This window comes from Aythya ferina (assembly GCF_964211825.1).
Source record: "Aythya ferina genome assembly, chromosome: 18".
In the NCBI taxonomy this organism is placed as follows: Eukaryota; Metazoa; Chordata; class Aves; order Anseriformes; family Anatidae; genus Aythya; species Aythya ferina.
Genome location: NC_140317.1, coordinates 12,666,162 through 12,690,199, shown reverse-complemented (window position 1 = coordinate 12,690,199; position 24,038 = coordinate 12,666,162). Strand labels below are relative to the sequence as shown.

Genomic DNA, 24,038 nt, shown 5'->3' with positions numbered 1-24,038 from the left:
ACGAAGGGGCTGCTGCCACCGGGGTCTCGCTCATCTCACGGGGCCCCCGGTGCCATGTAGGATTTGGTGGGTTGGGGCTGGATGGGCTCTGGCCGTGGCCCCCTCCCTGCCACCACCAGCTCGCCCCGCCAGCTGCTCCGCGCACCCGGGCTCATGTCGCTTGCAAATGGATGCAATTAAGTTGATACTGCAGCGGGGCCGTAATTGCTGTTTCCTTAGCTTGGCAATACGACCCCGGAAACCCCCATTATACTAATCACTGTCAAACGAATACAATCGCAGCACACATAAAAACCTGGTGTACTTCATGGTGAAATATAACACCGCAGAAGGCTGAACCGTTCCATAAATCTGCTTAGCACTTAACACTGCCTGCTAAATGGCCCCGCTTAATTATAGCTCTATAAACATGACTTTATAGCAATATCAATACAGTCAAAAATCAATCGCGCTGATGGACAAATGGACAGACTCACATCCTGCCGCCCCGGGGCTGCCCGGGCTCCTGACTGCGCGCCCGGCCGAGGGCACCCATGGGTGCCGCCTGTCCGCGCGCCCGGCCCCGCTCCTCGCCGGCCCCACGGCGCCCGGCCCTCGGCTGGAAGCGGCTCCCAACCCAAGCTGCCTTCGCCCAGCGCTGCCGAAGCCGCAGACAAGACATTAGCATTACAACCCACACTGATCTTTGTCAATTATGCTACAGTATTTGAGCTCTAACCAGCTTTAAATTGAATCAGGACGAAATCATCAGTATAAAAAGAGCCCGCACCAGCCTTTCAATTCCAGCACTGGGGAAAAAAAAGTTATACATCTCATAATGGCCTTCTACCCCATAATGAACAGGAAAAATAAATTAGATTCCCAGCTAAGGGTATATTTATACAATTTCATTATGTGCCCATGAGCAAGTCTGGTTTTCACCAAGATAAAAATGAGCTCTCAGCAATGCTCGTACTAAATAAATGGAGTGATTTAACAGCTTAACAAGAAGTGCGATAGAGGGGTTGAGGAACAATGTCAAAAATGGAAAATAAAAATAAAAAATAAAAAAAAATTGAAATGCTTGTGCTTTTTGAGCTGTGCTGCTGCTGCACAACAGGACCGTGCCGCGTCCTGCGCCCGGCCTCCACCCGCAGGCGGCGGAGCTGGGTGCACGTGCCAGGAGCAGCCAGCAGCCGGGGATTTCGGTGGCAGCTTTGGGGCTGGAAAAGCGATATTTGCAATTTGGAAGTTGCTGCGGTCACGGAAACATTCAAGAAAAGCAAGGGCCGTGCCTACAGCACGGCAGACACGGATGAGGTTGGTAGGGGCTGGGGGGAGCAGTGCAGCACCCAGCTGCCCACCGGTGCCATGGGGACGAGAGGCAGCCCTGGGCAGTGGGAGCACCGCAGGGCTCGGTGCATGGAAGCTCCCAAGGGGCACAGGGGGCCGCAGCACCCCGGGGATGTTGCGCAGAACTCACACCCAGCTGGCTGTGGCAGAGGGGCACAGCGAGAGCCTCTTCCTGCTGGAAGAAGAACGGGAATTACTTCGCTACTTTCTCTTGAAGCTATTCAAATATTTTCTCCTGCTGATTAATTCGCCGCTCCCCAGGGCTCAGCACGGCTGCTCCCGAGCCACCGCAGATGCCTGCCCCGAGGAGCCCCTCGGCACCCCGGGCAGCGCGCTGAGCGGCACCCACCCTCCCTGGGAGAGGAGCCCCCGCGCTGCCAACCCTCCCGGGAAGAGCCCAATTTCCCCTGGGTGCCCCAGCACAGCAAAGCCGATCGAAGCGGAGCCCAGGCAAGCAACAGCTCCAGTTATCCGTGGCTTGTGCAGGCACGGAGCAATCCGGCTCCTTTCCCCCTTTCCCCACAATCCAGACGCAGTCCGGTGGCAGCAGGAACGAGCTGCACGACCTCGCTTCGCTACAGGGAAGCAGCAGAACAGCAGAGCCCCAGGGCACGGGGCAGGGTCGAGGAGGGCACGGCTCCCTTCACACGCACAGGAGATGCAGATGGGGGCAGGAGCATGGCAGGAGGCCGGGCACCGGTGGGCTGGCGGGCTGCGAGGGGGCGAGTGCCTGCCCGTGGGGCTCTCCGGGAGCCCCCAGGGGCTGCAGGCAGCGTGGCACAGCGCGGCTGTCACGGCACAGCACGGCGGTCACGGGGATCAAGCGGCGCCGTCCCCGTCGGCTGACACTTCAAAGCCCAGCTCTTCCAGCCGGCTGCCTCGTGCGCGCAGCCCGTATTCCCTTCCAACCAATTTCACCGAGCCCAGAGGGAAATTCTTAATTCCCTCCTCCAAGTGCAGCCTGTTTAATCAACCTCCTATTATCCAATTCGGCCGCAAGCTGAAACCCGGGCTTGCTTTTCACGCTACTTTTCCAACCTCCCTGCTCCTCGGAGGCTGCAGCGTGTCCTTGCCTCGTGAAGCCGCGCGCGCAGCTCGCCGGGGGGGCCCGGCCAGGCCCCCGGCACCCACGGATGGGGGAGATGCAGGGGCTCTGTGCCCTCCTCATGGCTCTGCTCCTGCCCCTGCCCCTGCTCCCCACCTCCTGCCGCTGCCGAAAAGAGCACGTCAGCTCCCCCCGGCCCGGACCACACATCCATCTGGGCTCAGCATTGTGCATCTTCTCCAGCACAGGCAGGCTGATCCTAAATCCATAACCCACACTTGAATAGCTCATCCATTTAATGGCAGATAGCTGCCAGCAGGCAAATCTGTCCTCTCAGCAGCAGCAAAACCAGAGCTAAGCAGTTGCCTTTTTCTTTTTTTTTTCTTTCTTTTTTTTTTTTTTTTCCTTTTTAAATCAATTGCGAGGCCACATGGTCCACCGGAGTGATCTGGAGACCAGGAGACATCTCCAAGAAGGAGCTGGCGGACTTGGCTGCGTATCACAGCTCTCCTGCCACAAGGTGACATTTCCCTCTCCATCCTCCCTGCCCCAGGGAGCTGGGAGGATTAATAGTTCAACGGGGCTTTGGAAATATGTGTGCTGAGAGTTATGAGCCTGATTCATAATAGGAGTTCCCTCCTCTGCTGCAGAGATTAATCGCCAGTACAAATGCAAACACCATTTGGGCTCAACTGTCCCAAAACGCAGCACAGCTGGAGAGGAAGAGGAATGCTCTCCCTGTGCGCTCCGCGCAGCTCTTGCCTGATAATGGAGTTTGTGCTGTTCAGTGTTGTCGTAGCCTTTTGTCTGTGCCTTTGCCTCGAATATTATAGAAAAAATAAATTTGTTGTGGAAAGTATCAGTTTAAAAGCTACCGAACGCTGCATGCAAACGAGCCACAAGCTCTGAAGCCTGACCGTGCTTCCTATTACTGCCAAGAATTACCAAGCAGCTCGGAAGAAGGCTCAGCTCCAGCCCTCTGCACAGGAGAGCCAAGGCAGTTGGCCTGCAGAGGGGCACAGGCTGGTTAACAGCTGGTTTACCTTCACGACCTCAAAAAACACAGCAGGAGCCCCAAATCACCCCCAGGGGAGCCGCTGCTGGAGCAGTGCCTGAGCACACCTCACTGCCCCCAACCCCAGGGAGACCCCGGGCTCCTGCAGGAACCAGGACTGGGCACCATGCCGTGCCCAGCACCACGGCACTGGGCTCCCACTGGTGAAACACCCCCAGCCCAGCTCAACACCTCGGCTGGCAGCTCCCCAGATTCGTGCCATCCTCCCTCCCTCCCAACCTGTGCGCGTTGGATCAAGATCTCTTTCCCCAGGAAGGCAAAGACCAGCAGCACAACGCACCCCCCGGCTGCTTCCAAAGAGTCCTGTCCCTCTAATAGAAGCAATAGCCCGAGCATTTTTAACACGATATTTTAACCAGCCCCAACTCAAGCAGTTTCCTAGGTTGCTGGAACCCTTTACAACCCCCAAAAGGATTAGCAAATGATTTCTCTCTTTCCTTTCGATTCGGGAGAAGGAGAGGTATGTCGGCTCAATAGTAATTAGAGCGAACTGCAGCTTTTAAGCAGCCGAAGCTCATGTTACCACCGAGATGCAGGAATGATCTAATCAGACACTGGGGTCAGATAACCAAAAAAAAAAAAAAAAATCTTAAAGGAGATCAGAACAGCTCGCGCCTGCTCCAAGCGGAGCGTGCCGAACCTGCCTGCTGCCAACGGGCGCGATGGCACCGAGCGGCTGCACGGCACCTGAGAGGCAGCGGCAGCAGCAAGCCCGCCCTGCACCCTGCGTGCTCGGCCTCCATCCCGGGGGAGGAGGAGGAGGATCCCCCCCTTCCCCACCTCAGCCGGGTGCAGCGCTGCCCACCAGCAGCTGGAGGGAAGGCAACGAGCTCTGCTTTGCTCTCCTTTGCTCTCCCTCCTGCACGGCTCCACCTCGCCTTCCACCCTCCCTTTGCCCTTTTGCGCATTTAATCTGCCCCCTCACCCCCGAATCAAGTAGGATGCAAGTTCAGTTGGGTTGGATGCTACAGATTAGATTGCATCTGTCTGGGTATAAATAATTTACTGCTTGATGGTCAGAGTGAATTTAATTAGTTCTTGTTCTCCTGATAGAATCAGCCCACCGCTGCTAAAGCATTTCACTCCGAATTAGCCTGAAAAGGACTAACAAGGCAGTGCTAATTTTACACACACGACATCCCCCGCAGTCTCTGAAAATACAGTTCCACGGAGCACCATGCGCTGCAGTCCCTGCCTGAGGCTGGGGGAGCCAGGGCGAGGGAGAACAGAGCCCGGCACAACCTGCGAGGAGACGCGGGGTGCGCATGGACACGGGCAGGGGCAGCAGGCACCCAGCTCCCCCCTGCGCTCTGCCTGCTTCCAGCTCCTGGTCCCCGTGTGCCGGGGGGTACCGTGCCCCCGCAGGCCTGGGTCAGAGCCACGCTCACCTGCCCCCCATGGCCCTGCTGGCCATGGCAGGGCTGGGACAGCACAGCAGCACCGCCAGCCCCAGAGCTGCCCTGGGTGCATGATGCAGCCCCTGCTCCAATGTCCCTGCTCCCTGGGGTCCCCTCTGCCCCCTCCATGCCCAGCATCCCAGTTGGGTGGGGGCTGGACATCAGCCTCTGCCAAGCCAGCACTGTGCTGCTGCAACGGATTTAGGTACAACCAAAGAAACCAACGGCAGCAGCAATTCCTCTGTCCAAACCACCAGCTACCATTTGCCATGGATGCCAAGAGCGCACCACACCAGGATTCACACAGACACGGCCCCAAGTGGTCTTGGCCCCAAAGGCCACTGCACGGGGCAGAAGGGGAGCAGGGGGAGCAGAGTGCCATGGCCCATGGGGCAGGCGGGGATGCCGGAGCCCACCCTCAGCGCTGGGGCCAGCAGGAGCAGCAGCTCCATGCCCACAGGAGCAGCCCCGGGCAGCACAGGGCTGTGCGCTCCCCCTGCACCTCGCCACCAGACCCTGCGCTCTCCTCTGAGGACAGCATCTCATTGACCGTAATGCTTTACTGATCCTGCCTCCCTCCTCTGACCTACCCTGTCTCCACCACGATTTATGCTCCACATTAGCAGTCTAACGAAGCCTCTTCCCACACCGCCGGTGCGAGGTGGCACTGCAGACGTCTGAGCTGCGCAGAGCGCACGGTGCCCGGCCACATCCCCTCCGACAGCCCCAGTTCCCACTAAATGAAGGGTGATGAAGGCTTGGTGCTCAGGAGTACAGCGAGGACAGGTCACTTTGCCCCTGGCCCCAGGCACACGGATACTGCTGAGAGCAGGACAAGAGCAGGACTTGCTGAGCCCGTCCTGTCCGTGCCCTCAGGTCGCACCAGCTCTGCCCTATGTCCACCAGCCTGAGGCACAACCCCCCTGCAGACACTAAGTTGGGAGATCTCAGCCCAGAACTGAAATTCTGGGATGCTGGGACGGCAGGGAAAGGCTCAGCGAGCACCACAGCAGTGGGGACGCTCCCAGGGCCACTGCCAGAGGGAACCTGCCCGGGGTGACCGCACTGGGGACCGGGTGCCCCTGCCTGGAGTGGAGGGGGCAGACGGGCACCTCCAGCACCAACCCCGTGGGTCACCCACCGGACAGCACCGTGCACCAGGACGGTCACACTCCTGCAAAAAGAACTACCAGGCTCATTTTCCCCACTCAGCTCCTAATCGCAAGGCTCTGGCTCTAAGCCTATAATCCAACATGCAGCATCTCACTCAATAAATCACCCCGTAAAGGCGAACCAGCAAACAGCTATCAGCAGCTGTCAAGAGCCTGCAGGCAAAACCCACCATCCCTCCAGTAAGCAGCGGGAGCTCACCACCTCTCCCTGCGCCCTGACAAGCGGCTGGTGGACCACCAGCACCGAAGGCAGGCGCTGCAGCAGGGACGTGGCACGGGCACGGCTCGAGGCACCGAGCGGTTCCCCAGGCACAACCGGGCAGGGTGGGGGAGGCAGCATCCCTCCCTCCCTCCCTCCCCGAGCTCTGCTCCTGTCTCTAATGTGGCAGGCACTCAGCAAGGGAGGGCTGAAAATCCCCAGCCCCAGCCGCTTCTACCCGTAAGGACGTCAGCAGCACCAGGAGAGATGCTCCTGGGAACCACGTGCAGCCCCTGCAGGACCCCGCTCTGACCCCCCCCCAGAAACCAGGCAGCCAAGTAGCGAGAGGAGAAATCCATCGCTGGGAGCGCTGCCAGGCAAGGAGAGCAGCGGCCACCACCACGTGAAATGGAGGCTGAGGGAAGGAGAAGAGGCTCGAAGGGTTCGAGCTGGAGCCCCGCGGCATCCCTCGGTGCTTGGGGCAGACCCAGCGGACCAGTCCCAGCTGCGCTCCCAGGCACTGCTCGTGCTGGGGGACATCAACCACGAGGGCTTCTGCAGAAACGCAGCAGGTCCAGCACCTGCTGAGACCTTCCCAGCAGGTCTGGGGCACGATCCACCACGGCCACCCCTGCCCAGCATACGAAGCCCAGCACCCGGCAGCCCCGGCCCCCCTGTGCCTCCCCCCGCCCGCAGCAGGCAGTGGCTGCTGTCGGTTCGTATAGCTGCCCTCGCTCCTATTTACATGTAAGCTGTGCTGACACCTCCTCTTCATCAGTGCCAGGGCCTTCCTCGGAGGCCATGCATCTCAAGCAGGACAGCACCATAAATATTGCATAGGAGGTGTTTCTAATCTAGTTATGGGTTCAGCCTCTCATGCTCTTCCATCAGGGAGCCTTGGATTGAAATTGAAGTGTATTAGTATAATTTTATCAGGTTTTATTAAGCCTGGGGTCTTACGTTTTTGATATATAGTTTTAATTAAGTTTTAAGTCAAAGAATGCAGTTCCTCATATTTTATCTTGCCATGTCACATCAGAGGGAGGCAGTTAATCAGCACGTACAAAAACTTCCCGTTGCCCGTGATGAACGCTGGCGAACTTTTCCTGCAGAAACCCCACGGGCAGCAGGGACGCACGGCCCTGGGCTCTCCCTTCTCCTGCACACGTCTGTCCTGCTGTCCCTGTGCCACCTGTCCCATCCTCGGGGGGACACATCCCCAGGACTGCTCCTCTCTCAGCCGAACTGCCCTGGTCCTGCAGCACCCCCAGGGCTCTGAGGGGACCTGCCAGCATCACCCCCTCGTGCCGAGGGGCCCGCAGCTCTTGCCCTCCGTTCGCAGGCTGCTGCAGCAGGCAGGCAGCGTGCACTGCCCAGCTTCTGGGGCCTGGGCATCCCCAGCGAGATCGGGCACCAGAAATTCCCCAGCAAACAGAGCAGCCCCGTGCCAGCCTCCTGCAGCGACCCCAGAGCCAGACCCACTCCTGGAAGTTTCCCTCCTACGTGGGGAAAGGGAATCCCAGCCCTCGGTGCTGGGCTCTGTGCAGGAGCAGCAGCCCCGGGACGCTGCCAGCCTCACACCAACGGGGCAGCTGCTCTCCTCTCCTCTGCAGATCGCCGTTTGGGGACCCGAGGCCTGGGGACGTTTGCCAGCGAGGGCAGCAGATGGCATCGCAGCTTGCGCTCACCCTCTGCAGCTCCACTCAGATGGAGCCCGAGGGGCTGCTCCTCCCCGAGGGGGGTGAGCTGGGGGCAGCAGCGAGGGGCAGCCCGACCCTCGTGGGCCACACGGAGAGCCCACAGATGCTAGCAGGGCAGCGGCTGCCCACCCCACAGGCGGGGGCTTTGGGGAGGGCTGCGCACCCGCCATGCTCCTGCCAGGCTCATCCCCTCCGCTGGGGTGGCAAAAACCTCGGAGGGTGGCTGGGAACGGAGACAGCAGCAGCCAGGGAAGGCTTCAGGTGCTCGGGCTCCTCGGGGCCTGCCCCCGCTCAGTGCCACCAGGTCCCTGCCCCGTGTCCTGCCAGAGCCACGCGAGGCTCGGGGCGGGCGCAGCAGCGGAGCGGGACCTGTCGCTCTGCCTGCAGGTGCTGAAAAATTTATCACCCAACTCGCAGGAACGAACTCAATTAAAAACCATTTTAATGGTATTACATTAAAAAAAAATAACACTCATATTTCCCACGTCAAGGTTCCTCTCCGTGAGACCGGCAGAAGCCTCCAAGTGTAACATTACAAATGATGGGACCCGCGCTCTGCCAACAAAAGCCTGCGCGCGGCCAGCGGGCTCCTGCCGCACGCTGCGATCCTCAGCAAAAAGAGCTTCCCCTGGCACCCTCCTCTCCCAATACAGGGCACGGCCTCCCCTTCCCCTTCCCCTCACCTCCCTTCCCCTCGTCCCCCAGCCTCACAAAGCTCTGTGGGTCGGGCACAGGGAAGAAACCAACCGCCGGCGGGTGACACCAGATGGGGACGGCAGGGCTTGGCGAGCCCTCGCGGTGCTTCCTCCTCTCCACCTGTGCAATCTGTACCTGCAAACCCCAACCCGATCCAGCCCCAGGGAGGGGAATCCTGGTGGGGAAGGCTCCCCCCTTATTCCCTTCTCTCTCCCGAGCAGAGCAGCACTCCTCTCCTTGCAGGTGTATAAATCAGCACAGCCTCCTAGCAGCGAGCGCAGTGCCCGACGCAGCAGGAGCCCCACAGAGCCGAGGGCTCTGCTCCAAGCACCCCGGCAGTGGGGCTGAGGAAGGACCAAGGAGCCACCAGCCGCAGCCATCCCCCAAGGAAGCCCCCCAGGGGGACAAAGCAAGACCTGTTGGTGCAGGGGGCAAGGGCACAAGGCCGGGGCAGGGGCAGGGGGTGCCCACCGAGGTACCAGCCCCGCTCCACCGTGGGTCACCCACGCGGAGCCGAGCACGGGCTCAGTCCCTGCCTCGCACTCGGCTCCCCGCACCCCGCGGCAGCACGGCCCCCACTGCTCACACAAGCAGTTTCTGTCTATTTTCGGCTGCTCTGAGAGCTCCAGTTTCTATATGAGGAGAGAAACACCAGAAACACGGCTGCTTGGCTGCTTCTGTCGCTCGCTGCAATTTAAATTGCTTCTTCCCCAGCCCTGCAGCCCACGTCCCTCACCCCCCCCCCGTGCCCACACCTCCAACCACTGCTGCTGCCCCGGAGCCCACCAGCACCCACCCCAAATCCCGCGGGCACCTCAGGGTGCAGGAGGAACGAGGTGGCCCTGAGAGGTCGCCCCAAACCTGGGCCAGCCCTGGGGAGGGGGCAAGGACCCCAGGAGCCCCCAGCCCTCGGGCAGAGCCCGCTCGGCTGCACCCTGCTGGCACGGGGGTGCCTCTCTGGGGGTGCCTCCCTGGGGACGCCTCCCTGGGGACCCACACCTCATCCTGGTGGGGCAACCGAGCCCACAGCCAGGCCAGCAGCGCTACTGAAACACTGTCAGGAACGGCGATGACTTCTTCCCAAAGAGGAGGGAGGGGAATCCCAAGGAGAGCAGGGATGATTTCCTTCATCAGTTGCAAGACTGATAGACTTGGGGGGATGGGAGAGTGTTTTACATTTCCTCCTTTCTCCTTTGCAAAGAAACAGAGATTTGGGGTTGGATTTGAACTTCATCCAGCAGAAAAAAAAAAAGAAGAAAAAAAAAACCTTTGAAAAGGACTCGGTTTGATTGTTTAACTCTCTCCGTCCCCACATTCCCATTAAAATGGGATTTGGGGCAAGAGGAGAGCTTCGAGCCCAGCAGCACCAACAGTGCACAACACCCCCGAGCAGGGCTTAACCCGGGGCTGCGGCACCAGCCCCAGGAGCTGGTTCCAGCAGAGCTGCCACGCAGCAAGGAGCTCGAGGCGCAGCAGAGGGCAGGGACAGCAGGGACACGAGCCCCGTCCTGGGGCAGCCACCTCAGCATCAGCGAGGGACCCCGCGAGAGCAGCACTGGGCCACGCTCCAACCCGCAGGTGCTACGAGGCAGAAGGCACGGACAGAGCCACATCCAGGCTGCAAAAGGATTCCCTGGGGGCCCGGGGCCACACGGACATCCCACACTCCAGCTCCCACTGCATGCTGCAGACCCCGGCCACGCTCCCCCGGTGCCCCCGCGCCACCTCCCTGCCCTCGCCCCCCACCACAAGCCCTGCGGGCACCTCCACGGGGGCCACAGCCACGGCTTAACCGGGCAGCGAGAGAACAGGGGGGGAGCGAGCTGGGGAGCGAGCGTGCTGCGTGTCATCTCGCTGCGTGTATTTATATCCTTCACAGACGCAGCATCCCTTTGTAAAGGCACGGAGCGCGTAGAGTCAGGGCTGTCAGTTCAGCGGCATGTTACAAGTGTTTGATATGGAGATTTTGGCAGTGGGAATGGATGTACCTCGCTGAGAGGTTTATGTAAAATGACAGCTTCTGGAAAATGAAGCACTCAGATTAAGGAGAAAAAAAAAATAAAAAATAAAAGTACAAACAAAAGGGAAGAGGGGCTCCCGCCTGGCGGGGCCAGCGCGGCTCTCCCTTCCCCGCCAGCCTGCCTGCGCCTCCCCAGCACCTCGGCTCCTCGGGCTCTGCTCCGCTCCCCCGCTCAGACCGCTGCCCCATTTTCATCTCAGCGCTCTTCCTCTCCCCCTTGTTTACTGGGCTGAGCCTTTTATCACTGGCTGCGCGTGGGCGAGCGTGGGAGGGAGGCAGGGAGGGAGGCAGGGAGGTGGATGCCTCGCAGAGCGCTGCTGTCAGAGGCCCGGAGCAACTCCTGCCATCGCGGCGCTGCGCAGGGGGAGCTGCAGAAACCAAGCGGGCTGCGGGCGCGGGGAGCGGTGCCCCCGCCGCGGGGACGGGTGCTGAGCTCTGCAGGATGCTCAGAAATCCGCATCCAGAGGATGCAAAGCACCGGCCCCAGGGAGAGCAGAAAGGACCCGGCCCTGGGGGGGCAGCCCACGCAGCGGGCAGTGCAGCAGCTCCCTGCAGCCCAGGCACCGCCGCCCCCTCCCCAGCCACCCCCAGCATCCTGCGACTGCCGAGCAAGGAGCCAGCAACCGGGCAGAGGATGCCCCACGGGAAGGGACGGAGGCTCCGAGGGAGCCCTGCTCCCAGCTCCACGCCTGCCCTGCTGTGCTTTGCCGTGGCCGTTTCGCTCCTTTGGCTTTACACCCTCCTTGGCTGCCTCCAGCCCGGCGAGGATACGTGCCCATAGCCGGGGTGGAAGCAATTCCTGCTGCAGCAATAATGATCCATAAAGAAGCTGACTTGTTTCTTACCTCTCTGAAATGAAGGATGGTGATTACCCTACATCCCAGTCCACAAAGCTTAATCCAAATTGATGGCCTCCCAGAGATTGCTTCTCTTGCCTATCACCCAATCTAATACCCAACTCTCCTCTACCCACCTCTACTGAGTAGCAAAATGTCAGAGTAACTCATGCAGGCTCCGAACAGAGAGGCCATTCATCCTGAAGCGAAGGGCTCCTAGACCAGACACTAAATTAAGTGCAGGTTAGGATGGGTGGCACACGAGCCTGGCCCTCCCTGAGCCCCAAACTGCCTGGAGCAGGGCAGAGGTCGGCTCGGACCCCTTTGGGAAGGGGCTCCCCCACAGCACAGGCTGCTCTGTGCTGATTTTGGGGCAGATCCAGAGGCCAGGAGCTGACCGGGAGGTCCCAGAGCTGCCTGCCCGAGCCCCCCCAATGCTGCCCAAACCTAAATTAGGTCTCGGTGTAAGCTCAATCCAGGCATAGGAGACCCCCAACCGCTTGGCACAGGATTAAAGCAGAAGGAAGGAGCAGCCCGGGTCCTGACCTGGGTCATGGTCTGAAGCAGCCTGCTCTGCCCCATGGCTCCCCGCGTGCAGCAGGAGCTCCGAGGCCAAGTTAGCAAACCCGTCCATCAGAGAGGCTGCACAGAGCAAAGCCACTGCCAGGCTGACCTGCTGCAGGGGCCCCAGCCTTACAGCCACGGTGTGCACCCACGCCCCAAAGCCACGCAGCACCCACAAGAGCTCTCATTTCTAACACCTGTGCTCCCGAGACCTCAAACCTCCGTGCACAGCTGCCCAATGAGCCCAAAAACCAGGCTGGCTGCAGCACGCAGCAGGACTGGGGCTGGTGGGATGCTGGTGCGGGTGCAGGCGCAGCAGCACGGTGCCCACGCAGCACCTCAGGCTCCAAACCCTGCTTGCAGGCTCTGGTGGCAGCAGAGCAGCGAGCCAGCACCACTGCCCCATGCTCCGACCCCAGGCACGGCTCCTCGGCACCCAGCCCTGCAGCAGAAGCCCCAAGCACTGCCCGTGCCCCCACGTCAGGGCTGCAGCCCCTGCCCGGCTCTCTGGGCACAGCCACACACGGTGCAGAGCTGAAAAGGCACGTGCTGGGCTGTGCACAGGTCTGCTTAGCCATAAATATCTGGGAGCAGAAGTGACAACGAAGGCTACGGCTGAACTGTGCACCATATATTATGGCATACAGCACAGCCACCGAACTTAATTGCACGTATTTCCCCCCACACTTTAATGAAAACTGCGAGAAAAACCTCTCCCATGTCCTAGCTCCTGAGAACATCCACTGGCGAACGCACCTCTGCCCCTCCAGCCGTCACCTCCTCGGCTGTCCCAGCAGCACGGACCCAGCACAGGACACAAACCCCAAAAGGCGCCCGCTGCTTTCTCCCGGCAGCACCAGGCACAGGCCACCAGGCTCAACGCCTGCTCAATTCCCACTTTTGGAATTTCACGCTCCCTCCTTACCAAGGGCATCGCCGCCGACCTCGGGCATCACCACGAGCACCGCGGCTGCGCCCGCCGGCTCCTTGCCACGCACGCGGGGGAGCCCGGGCTCCCGCAGCCCCGGCGCCAGGCAGGCGAGCTGATGAACGTTCATAAATCAACCCTGCCTTTTGCTTGCTTAAGATATCCTCATTTATCCCGCACCACAGGTGTGCGTGGCACTTAGAGCCAGAGAAGCAGCCGAGCTCCCCGCCAGGAGAGCTTACTTTCTAATTAGACAGATAACAGCAAATCATGACAACAGACCACCGTGGGGAATGGAAGGGACTGCTGCTCTGCGGCCAGCGGGAGGTCTGGGGGCCTTTCTGACAGATACTCCACTTGTTTCGCATTCATTTCCCACACCTGATAATGGGAACGCAGCGGCAGCCCACACCACAGCCAGGGCCTGATGAGAAAACATTAGCAGGAGGAGGAGCGAGGGAGTTTGGGGAGAGGCTGCGGAGGGAAGAGGGGTCCTGCATCCGCTGCCCACCGCAGCCCTTCCTCCCCAGACACTCTGACGTGCTCAGCTGCCCCCCGGGCAAGGCAAAGGCACATCCACGCTCCCAGGGGGGCACGTGGCAGAGAAAGGCACCTGCAGCAGGACGAGGAGGAGGGCATCCCACGGGCACCCCGCCGTGCCACAGCTTAAGAGCGCGTGGGGAGCATCCCTGGGGAGGCTGCGCCTGCTGGTCCCCGGGCAGGGTCTGCAGAGCTGGGGCACCGGGGAGGGATGAGTGCCCTGAGGAGCCCAGCACAGGCAGGCATCGCTCCCACCGCAGCCACTGGTGGGCAGCCAAACCAGGGGGAATGACCAGTATTTGGGGGGACGGAGCCATGGGGAGAACATCGCTGGGGGAGCAAGGAAAACAAGCCCAACCCCAAAGGACATTCACAGAGCCACCGCAGATGAGGAGCGAGAACATCCATCAAGCAGGAGGATCCCATGCAACCCCAAAAGGCCCCGAGCGCTGCCCTGCTCCCTCCACCATCCCCCAAATTTTCCTTCAAACCAAACTTCCCCTTGCATGGCAAGGCTGCAGCGTGTGTGTGTGCATGTGTTTTCAACCCAGTCTTTAAATGAGGTCTTTGCTGAGAATTTACAATTCCCCCATGGCCTCAATCTTGCAAAGATTGCTTTTTTAACACTGTTGGGCTTTAATTCTAATAAGCCTCCTCTTTATTACGGAACCAGGTCACATTGCCTTGACACTGCAAGAAAATCTTTCATCGGGAGGGAAAACAGAGAAGGGAAAAAAAAAAAAAAAGAAATAAAGAAAGGGAGGGAGGAGGACGAAAGGCGACACAAACAAACAGGAGCTGTTCACTTCAGCTGGGGGACTTTCTGAACCAGCAGAAGCCGGCGGCGGCCCAGCCGCAGGGCTGCGAGGAGCGAGGTGCCTTCCCGCAGCGCCGCCGCACGCCCCAGCTCCCGGAATTATTTCTGGTGCGGCTTCACCTCCCACGCACCCTCCCACCCTCCGCTGCTTAAAAATGCCGAGAGGAGCAGGAGGGGAAGCTTGACAAAACTTTGACAGACATAATGAGGACAAAGTTCAGTCCTGCCCTGGACAGATGGCTGTTATTACCAGCCTGGTGCACGGCTCCTAATTACCTGGCCCGCGCCGCGGGGATGGGAAGCGGCACAGCGGATCCGCGCGGCGGCTCCCAGCACCTGCGGACCCCAAGCGCCCCTGCCAGCGAAAATCAAACCTTCCCCGGAGGGGGGACGCAGTGGCACAGCTTCTCTCCCATCAGGAACAACTGCTTGGAGCTGCTGCGGGTCGATTTGCCCTTCTGGAGGCTCACCACTCTCCAGCATCCCAGCCGGCACCCGGAGCCCCGGCCAGGCAGGGAAATTTGCCACCTCTTCAGCTCCCCAACTTCTTGGCTTTGCCTAGCTCAAGCCACGTTACCACACCACATCTCCTGTTGCTATCTTATGTCATGGCCATTGCCATGGAAACAGACTGATCTCATACCCCACCTCGGCTCCCACGCCTGCATCCTCAGCGGCCCCTGGCTCGGGAAGGGCAGGGCGCTCATTTGGGGTGCGCTGAGCACCCTGCTCTCAGGCGGTGACACCCCAGCAGCCAAAGCACCGAGCACACCACGACTCCTGGGTGCCGGTACCACTGTCACCAACACCAGCCCTCTGCCTCATTCCCATCTCACTTCGTGGCACGAGGCAGCTCAGCACAGCTCGGTGCACAAAGCGCCGTCCCCAGCCAGCCAAGCAAGGAGCACCCAGCCCGTGCCAACAGCCAGCACCTCACAGCCCCACGAGCCATCCCAGGCTGAGCACAGAGCAAGGTCTGCACTGCCCTGGGCAAGGAGCCAGAGCCCCAGCCCTGGTTTTGGAGGTTGGAGCTGAGGTCTGGATGAAGCCATGGCACCACTAGGCATGGAGGCAGAGCTGCAGGGCGTGCAGAGCCACGGCCGTGCACGCCGCATTGCTCCTCCATGTTTCCAAAGGCAGCAGCAAGGCAGCTCAGGTCAGAAACAAGACACGGGTGTCTCTCTCCCATGCTGACGGGGACCCAAATCCACCCCCCAAATTTTTGCTGCTGGGCTGTTTGATGAGCAGGGGAAGGGCGATGCTTTATGAAGCCGAGCAGTCCAAGCACGGGAGATGAAAAGCCCCTTCCAGGCTCGGTAAAATCAGGGCTCCCTGAATCACAGCCTCTCCCACACGAGAGCACAACCGGGATTCACAGCTGGGGGAGGCCAGGGCTGCTCCAAATGTAGATGTTTTAATTCTTAATGCTAGCAGCTGCACTTAAGGCGCGAGAGGCATGGAAGCCATGCACAGGAGTAACCATGGCAACTTCACGGAAGTTAAATAAAAACTTCTTTAAAAAAAGATAACGAGGTCCCTGAATCATGCTTTATCAGCTATGTTGCTATAAAGATCGAGATACAGCTAGCTCAGGATTCCTAATTACTTCTGCAATATACTGTAGATAGCTTTATTTAAAAAAACCTGGCTCTGCGTATCATTATTTAGGCCCCTCTCCATGCCCGGATTTGCATATTCCATGAAGCACATTCTCACCCGGATCTGCCTGCGAGCGCCTTCCCATGCAGCGCCTGCCTACGCGCGGCGCTCGGGGCTTCTGCAGCGGAGCCCCGACCCCCTCCTCCCGCGGGGGGCACGGGGAAAGCCCCCGCGGCGCCGCCGCCCCCCGGCCACCCCTGGCGCATCCCTGCCGGAGCCACCGGTGCACAACGGGAGCGCCCCGTGCCCGGGGGCTGCAGCATGGCTCGGAGCGACTGCAGCAGGAGCTGCACCCAAATGCAGATTCCCCAGGCTGCCTGCAGAGCCCCCGGGCGCAGAGCGCTGTGGGCCGGCCACCACCTTGTGCCGAGCCCCCCACCGGGCAGACCCGGCTGAGTGGTGACACCCCAGCCCCGGGGGTCACCTTGCCACAGACAGGAAGAGAAACAGAAGCAGCATTTGTGCCTAAATCAGGGAGCAAGCACGCGGAAAGCATCAGCTCCCTGCGTGCTACCAGCAGGCAGGAACTCCTGCCCTGTCCAGAAGTCAACCTGCGAGCTGTGAGGGATCTCCTGCCCTTTTATTTTCCCCTATAAAACGCTCTCAGACAACCCCAGCCAGTGCTGGGAGAGCGAACGGCCATCCCCAGCCTGCAGAGGGATGCTCGCTGGTACCCTGACTGTGCCGTGCCCCTAAGGCATCGTGAGACCAGAGCGGCGTTTGGGGAAGGTTCATTAAAAACATACCACATCCATCAGCCAGAAAACCCGCACGAGGCAGCTGGTGCAGGATCCGCCAGCAGCTGGGGACCCTCAGTGCCACCCCACAAACCCCGTGGGTGCCCACTCCAGGGCTCAGCAGGGCCCTGCCGCTGCCCCACGCCTCTCCCCTGCCGTGCTCGGCCCCAGGCAGGGGCACCAAAAGCCCCCAGGCCCCCTCGGGGAGGGCTCAGCCGATGGAAATCGCAGCCCCCCCACTGCACACGGTGCCTCCAGAGCCGCGGACGGTGAGTGATTTATTCCGACCATTGCTGCCTCTCGGAGGCATCGCTCCCTGCCAGCCGTGCAGCACTTTAATTGTCCATCAAGAGGAGCAGGGAAGAGCTGTAAATCTCCCCCCGCGGCCCCCGGAGCCCAGCACTGCAGCCCCCCCATCCCCAGTGGCCTCATCCCCTGCCTGTAGTGCTGGGGGCAGACAGCGCTGCCCCCCCCCCCCAAAAAATAATAATAAAAAAAAAAAGCATTGCTGCATCTCATCGTGCTGCCGCCAGCACGCCGGGTACCCCCCAAAATTAATTTCTCTTTCTTTTCTCTTTCTCGGTGGTTAATTCACAGACATCACGTTCAACAACAGGATGGCAGCTCTTCTGTTAAGGAGGACGTTCTGCACGCAGACTTAAGTAGTTATTTCAATTCTTCACTTTCACAGCTTATGTTAAGGCTAAGGGAATTATATTTATTATTTACTATGTTTTTTAAACTCATTTAATTTAAGCCAGTTCTGAATAGAAATTAGAATTCAATTAAATTGTGGGGGAAAAGTCAGCATTTTGAAGCAGATTATTAAGTAAAGCTACATTAAACATGTTGGAAGCATAAATATCTAGGAACAAGTTCTATATTTAAAAGTAGATTTATTCAGCAAAGGAAGTATCATCTGCGGTTCAGGAATTTAAGAACTAGTTATCAAGGTCACAATTTCAGAAGCAGATCTCAAATTCTCGCATCTATGTTTTACCCGGAGCCTGATTAAGAGTTTAGAAATCTGGAAAACTCTTTTTCTCTGGCTCCCTGCACGAGAATTAATTGTTTATTGATCTGACAAGAGGAAAATATTCTCTCTCTGGCTGCAGAGGAGGTGAACCTGTTGTCAAAAGTTGTTTTATCACTTCCATAAATTCTAGCTGTAATGACTTCCTCCGGTTCAATAATTCGAGTTGCTCTAAACACCAGCAGTACACACGACCTCCTCGAGCATTCCTTGAGATTATTCTAACAGATTACAGGAAGTCAGGTCATTACGCCGCTTCCCAATTTCCAGAAGCCTTGAACTCCCAAAGCCAGCCTTGCACCTTCCCAGCCCCAGCCAGCCCGCTCCTCCAGCTGCGCCCCCTCCTCCTGCAGCCAGCCGAGGGCAGGCAGGCTCCGTGCCCCCCGAGCCGTGGTGAGGGGTCCCACGGCATCAGGCACACCGGTGACGAGGACAAGGGATGCAGGACAGGGCTCAGCATCAGCCCCAGGAGCCGCTGCTGCCCTCCTCTGCCTCCACCTCCAACCTTGGGGGGCTCAGCAGTGTCCCCCCTGCTGCCACCTGATGTGGGGGTGCTGGGTGAGCCCCGTACCCCCTCCTATCAGCTCCCTGTGCCAAAAAGCTTGCAGGATCAGGTGCAACTTCCAAGCCCAAACCACCTAACAGGGAGCAAGCAGCAGCAGCACAAAGTGCCCCTCGCTGCCAGCCAGGAGCCGCGGGGCTGCTCGGGCTCTCCACCAGCTCAGCCACGCGGGGAGCCTGTCCTCGCTGCAGGACACAGCCCAGGAACGCGCTTCCCAGCCAGCAGCACAGCTTTGTACCACGGCTATAAATAAAATAACAGGTCTCCTGCCTGCAGCGGTCAGAGGAACATGGAGAGAGAGGGAGAGCGCAGCTTGAAAGGGAGCTGGGGCAACAAAGCTGGTGGCACGGGGGGCTCGGTGGGGGACAACAGGCAGAGGAGCTCAAAATCGTGCAGGTACAGCTGTGTCCCCATGGCACCACTGGGGGCCAAGGAACGTGGGGAGGAGACACAAGAGAGGGGCTGGGGCTCGAGCACGCCGCGGGCACAGGGACAGGGGCTGCTGCGCGCCCACACTGGAGAGCAAAACATGAAAAGGGATCCCGCACTTGTGTGCTCATTTCTACCCATTAGAAATTCAATCTTGTCGAGTCTGGAAGACACAATGATGCCTGGAGCATCATAGAGTGCGAGCTGAGCAAAGGAGAGAGCTAGTTTTAGATTGCTTTATTAAAAATAAAGTTTCAAAAAAAAAAATTTAATCTCAATAACTAATGAAATAACAGAGAAGAAAAATGTGCTTCCTCGCCTGGTATCTCAGCCTGTCAATTAATTTGCAAGAATGCACATCCCGAAATACCTCAAACGATTCCAGCAGAAAGCACTGGAACAGCGCTGACAACAAACAGCCCTGCTGCTACCAAGGGCTCGGGAGGCAAAGCAGCTGCCGGCCGGGCACGGAGGAGCACCCGGGGGCAGAAGCGATGGAGCAGAGGCTGCAGGCCCGAGCTGAGCACCAGCAGAGGGGCAGAAGGGGCTGGGAGGGGAGGGTGGGTCACCACGACCTCGCAGCCAAGACGTGGGAGGGCTGTCAGCTCGCACACTTGAAGAGCCGTCTCCTTTACACCGCGCTGCATTCAGCGGCAATGAGCAAGAGGCGTTCAAACCCATTTAGAAGCAAATGCTCTGCGGGTCACCTTTAAAACCCAGCTGAGGCACTGACTCACTCCGTAACCTCAGGAAACGGCACCTGAACCTCTCATGTTTGCTTATTCTGGATGGAAAAGGGGGCGATGTCACCAGCAGAGCCCCCCGGTCCCGCAGCGGGGACCACGCGCTGCGGCACAACCGAGCTGGCTCCTGCACCATTACCAGCCTGCCCCTGCCCAGCCCCAAGCTGCTGTCGGCTTTTGGGAAGAACTTGGGGATGCTCAAGCAGCCAGCACAAGAGAAGAAAGCTGGGTTGGGCTCAGCACACCTCGGCGAGGCACGAGGAGCTTGACTGCCAGCAGCACACGGCTTGGCCACGCCGGCACCACCTCCTGTTAAAGCGCTCCCTGCTGAGCCTCACCACCAGTTCCCCCTCCTCTGCCACGGAGGGTCCATGGAGAGGCTGGTTCCACGGAGCAGATCATTCGTAAGAACTAATTATTCAGCGTGCTCTCACCCCATAACACCATAAATTAAAAGAGAACTCAAATAAATTAAGGAACTTCCCTCATGCCTTTTATTATCTCAATAACCTTCAGAGGCATTTATCTACCGTCAGCTGATCCATTTGAAAAATTGTGACGACAAACTAATTTAGTAAATGCACACACTTAAAAACCTTTATTTATCTACTGAATAAGCAAATGCAGCCCATGCTAGAAGAGCTGCTTGAGATGCGAGCCTGTAACGGGGACACCCGCTCCCCCCAGGTGCCCAAACCCAGCGCTCCCCTGTGGCTGGGGAGATCCGGGGCATCCCCTAAGGCATCGTGGCAAACGAGCTCAACTGCTGCACACAGAAACTACACCCCGGATGGGAGAGGAGCAGCTTGCCTTGCAGGAGGAGGAGGCGAAGCATTAGCAATCAGCAGCAGTAGCACGGAAAGACAGGCTCCAACACCAGCAAACGCACCGCGCAGGCTGCCCGACCATCCCACCGCCGGGATGTGAACGCAGTAATTAAGGACGACATGTTCTAGTGATGGGAGATGGAGAAATAAGTGCAAGTGGGAGAGAAGCCCTTTATTCTGAAACAGAAAGGGAAAAAATCCATACCTTGATAAAAAGGTACTGTGGGAGTGGGAAACGCGCTGAGTTCACACGACTGGAAAGGTTTGGGAAAGGAGAGCTGGGGGAGCTGGTTTTCCAGGGGAAAAACATGGAGCAAGTGTCAGCAAACCCGGAGACATCACCAAAAACCTCCCAGGCTGCCAGGGCCCCTCCTGCCATCACGAGAAGCAGGAAAGGAACAGACAGGCACCGCAGCAGCCCTGCGGCAAGGCACAGGGTACCCCACGGGGGGATGCCAGCCTCGCGTTTCCAACAGCACTGCCTCGCACCGACTGGGCTCCAGGAGGAGACGGCTGCCCATGGTGCCTCCTTCAGCACCTCCAGCTCTGGAAGTCAGTCCCTGGCTGCTTCCCAAACTGCCACGAATGAGCAAGAGCCACGGCTGCAGGGTGCTGCCCTGCCCTGGTACCCTCTGTGCCCCTTGAGGATCTGGTGCAGTTCAGATCACAGCCGCAGCACCAGCCAGCAGGCTTGCATGCCTGGGCCCCCTTATCTGGTGCCCCAGAAGTACCAGCTCAGCTCCCTACACAGAATTTGTGACCCTCTGATCCATGTGAGAGAATCCTAAAGCCATGCCCCAGAAGCGATAGCTGTAACCCTGGCAGGAGTGTACCGACCGCTGCAGCGAAGCATTTATGTGCCCTTGTGCCAAGGCTTTCTGTGGTGCTGAACAATCCTCCAGATCACTTCAAAGGAGGAAAAAAAAACCTCTCGTGTATTTTCTCTGGAATAACAAACAGAGCCTCTTCACGGCTCCCCAGAGCCAAGAACAAGTTCCCAACGACTGGCCAGATTTGGGCAGCCCTGCCAGCCCCAACCCGCTGCAATCATCCCTCGACAAAAATTATAAACTCCAAGCACTTTCTCCATCTATTATACAGAAAAAATAGCCTTCGTTTCTCGCTTTGTGCGGCTTTATCACGCCTCAACCATTTTAGCCTGAAGCCAGGAAGCTCTTTGGGGAACGGACTGTCTTAATCTGCATTTGCACAGCACCCAACAGAACAAGGCCTCCAGCCTGACTGCAGCCTTCGGGTACTGTTGTAATACAAATAAAACAGCGGCAGCAGAATACACCTTTCAAAGGCTGCAAGATGAACCGCAAGCCTCCGGACATGCTGGAGAATGCCAGGCAGAAGGAGCAGGAGCAAGGCTGCAGCCCCCCAAAGCACACAGCATGGTGCGGCCACCCCCGGCCATGCCCCGAGCCCCACAAGGGACCCAGGGGCAGGCTGGCACCGGGACAGAAAAGCACGCAGCAGGGAACACCCCTGCTCAGAGCCAGGTTTCCGTGGAGGCAGCGAGCAAGTTCCAAACCCTCACAAAAAGCGACCAAAAACAGTCGGTGCTGTTAATGTCATGCTTACTGGAGTGAGAAGCTGAGAAATCCCCGCATCCCTGCTCTCCCCCCTCGCCAACCCCGCCTGCGCACACCGATGCTAGCGAAGCCTCTCCAGCCCCCCAGGCAGGAGCTGTGCTGGCTCTGGGTGCTGTGGGGAGAGGGGCAGGGTCTGTTCATGCCCCCCGCAGGCCTGCCCAGCACCTCGGCAGCTCCAGGCCCCCATGCCATGCTTGTTTACTTCAAACATCTGCGTTGGAACACTTGGACGCGGTGCCGCACGCCGTGCAGCATCCTGGCATGCACACCGATGGAGGATCGACAGCATATGGGCGGCTGAACAACGGCGCTGTGCATTTACACACGCAACACAAATAAAGCAGGTGACTCTGGAAGGCCTCGGCTCCCTCCCTCCCTCCCCGTGCAGGGAGCCCTGGGCACGCCAGCACAGCCTCGCAGCCAAATTCCTGGAGACGGCACCCGCTTCGGGAGGGGAAAAACCCGGGGAGAGCTGCCCAAACTGCGCTCCTCGCCTCGCTCTGCCCCTTCCCGGCGGGGCCGAGCTCTGCCCTGCAGCTTCGCCCGCTCGTGGAGGCTGCTGGCCCCAGCGGGAGCCTCTCTTCTTCCTCCTCCTCCTCCTCACCCCACCGATCCAGGCTCCACCTCGCCCAACTTTTCCTTACGTTTTCCCTTCACCTGGAGGGCGTCATTTTAATTAGCGCAACACCCCTGCTAACAACAGCAGCTAATTAAGCCATCCGCTAAGCACCCGTAACGCGAACTTAACGAGAAGTTGTGCCGAGGCTTCCTCCGCGGGCACCGGGCAGGCTGCAGCCGCCAACTTCGGCAGCCGCCACCGGGAACGCATCGCCGAGCAGCGCCCGGCCCCGAGCACCGGCAGCTTCGGGAAGGCGCCGCACCCCCGAGGGGAAACCTCCCCCCGGCGGCCCCGGGCACGGCGATGCCGCTCTGCACCCCCCCCCGCTACCCCCGGCCCCGCGGGGCTCCCCCAAACCCCGGCCCCGACGGCCCCGGGGACGCCCCGACGGAGCTTCCCCGCCGCCCCCGGCGCAGCACCGGGGCGAGCCGCCCCCCCCTTCTCCGTTCCCCCCCCCCCGGTGACTCACTCTCAGAGGTCCCCGCCGCGGCGGCGGAGGCGCAGGGCAGCCGCGGGTCCCCGCCCGCCGAGCGGCATCTCCCGAGCAGCGGCGACCGGGGCAGCCCGGCGGCGGCTGGGGGGGGGGGGCGGCGCGGCACCGCCTGGGCTGGCCCCGCCTGGGCTCGCCTCGCACGCGGCTGCGCCCGCGCCGCCGCCCCCGGAGCCGCCGAGCGAGAGAAGCGGCGCTGGAACCAACGGGAACGGCTGGAACCAACGGCAACCAACGCGCCCGCCCCCGGCCGCCGCCACCACCACCACCGAGAGCCGCGGGCGGGGGCACGTGCGGCCGCGCCGCCCCCCGGCTCCCCCCCGGCCCCCGCCTCCTCCTCCTCCTCCTCCTCCTCTTCCTCCTCCCCGGCCCCGAGCTGCCCCCGCGGAGCCGCGCGCCCACCTCCTGCTCCTCCCGCACCTCCGGTGCGCCCCGGGCGCGCTCCCGCCGCAGCCCGGCGCGTTCCCGCGGCACGAGGCGCGCTCCCGGCTCGGGATTAGGAGGGGGGGGGGGCGCGGACCGGTCCTGCCCCCCCCCCCCCCCCCCCGAGGGGAGGTCGCTGCTGCCTGCGGGTGGGCGAGGGGCTGCCCCCGGGGGCTTCTCCCGGCGCGTTCGGTGGCACCGGCTGCGGGCAGCACAGCGAGGGGTGACCCCCCCGGCAGCACAGCGAGGAGGGAGCCCCCCCGGCTCAGTGCAGCACCCATTGCTACCCCTGCACCCAACGCCCCGGGGATGGGCACCCAGGCCCGCTGCAGGGCGGCAGCAAGGAGCGAGATTTTGGTTCCTCGCTGCAAACATTGCGAAAACCAAGTTGGTGCACGGAGCCCACGGGGTGCAGGCTCACAACACAGCCAGGGTTAACGAAACCTCGCTGCGTGCCTCAGCCCCTTACCCTTCCTTCTCTTCAACTCGAAGGCAAGGACCTCTGGGCGCTGATCTTGGCGCTCCCTCAGCAGCTGGATGTGATCGTCCTCCCCCGAGCTTTCCGCAGGAGCAGACCTCTGGCTCCCCCAGCCCTCC

General features: G+C 60.0%; 2 protein-coding genes across 15 annotated transcripts in view; one reads left to right on the top strand and one right to left on the bottom strand.

The window, feature by feature from the left end:
- RBFOX3 (RNA binding fox-1 homolog 3) overlaps positions 1-24,038 on the bottom strand; it is a 164,725-nt gene that overhangs the window by 106,811 nt on the left and 33,876 nt on the right. For 8 of the 14 annotated variants that reach the window (XM_084492397.1, XM_084492408.1, XM_084492402.1 and 5 more), the window contains exon 1: positions 22,998-23,113. The exons of 2 other annotated variants lie outside the window; for them this stretch is intronic. The gene's annotated coding sequence lies outside the window, so the exon portion shown is untranslated. Of the gene's footprint in view, positions 1-22,997; positions 23,116-24,038 lie in introns of those variants that run through there. 4 more of the 14 variants (XM_084492398.1, XM_084492411.1, XM_084492403.1 and 1 more) reach the window with 2 other exon arrangements.
- ENPP7 (ectonucleotide pyrophosphatase/phosphodiesterase 7) overlaps positions 22,832-24,038 on the top strand; it is a gene marked incomplete at its 5' end in the record, with an annotated part of 29,771 nt that continues 28,564 nt past the window's right edge. Inside the window, one exon of the mRNA XM_084492593.1 lies at positions 22,832-23,309. Within this exon, the coding sequence (XP_084348719.1) occupies positions 22,832-23,309 (478 nt within the window). The remainder of the gene's footprint in view (positions 23,310-24,038) is intronic.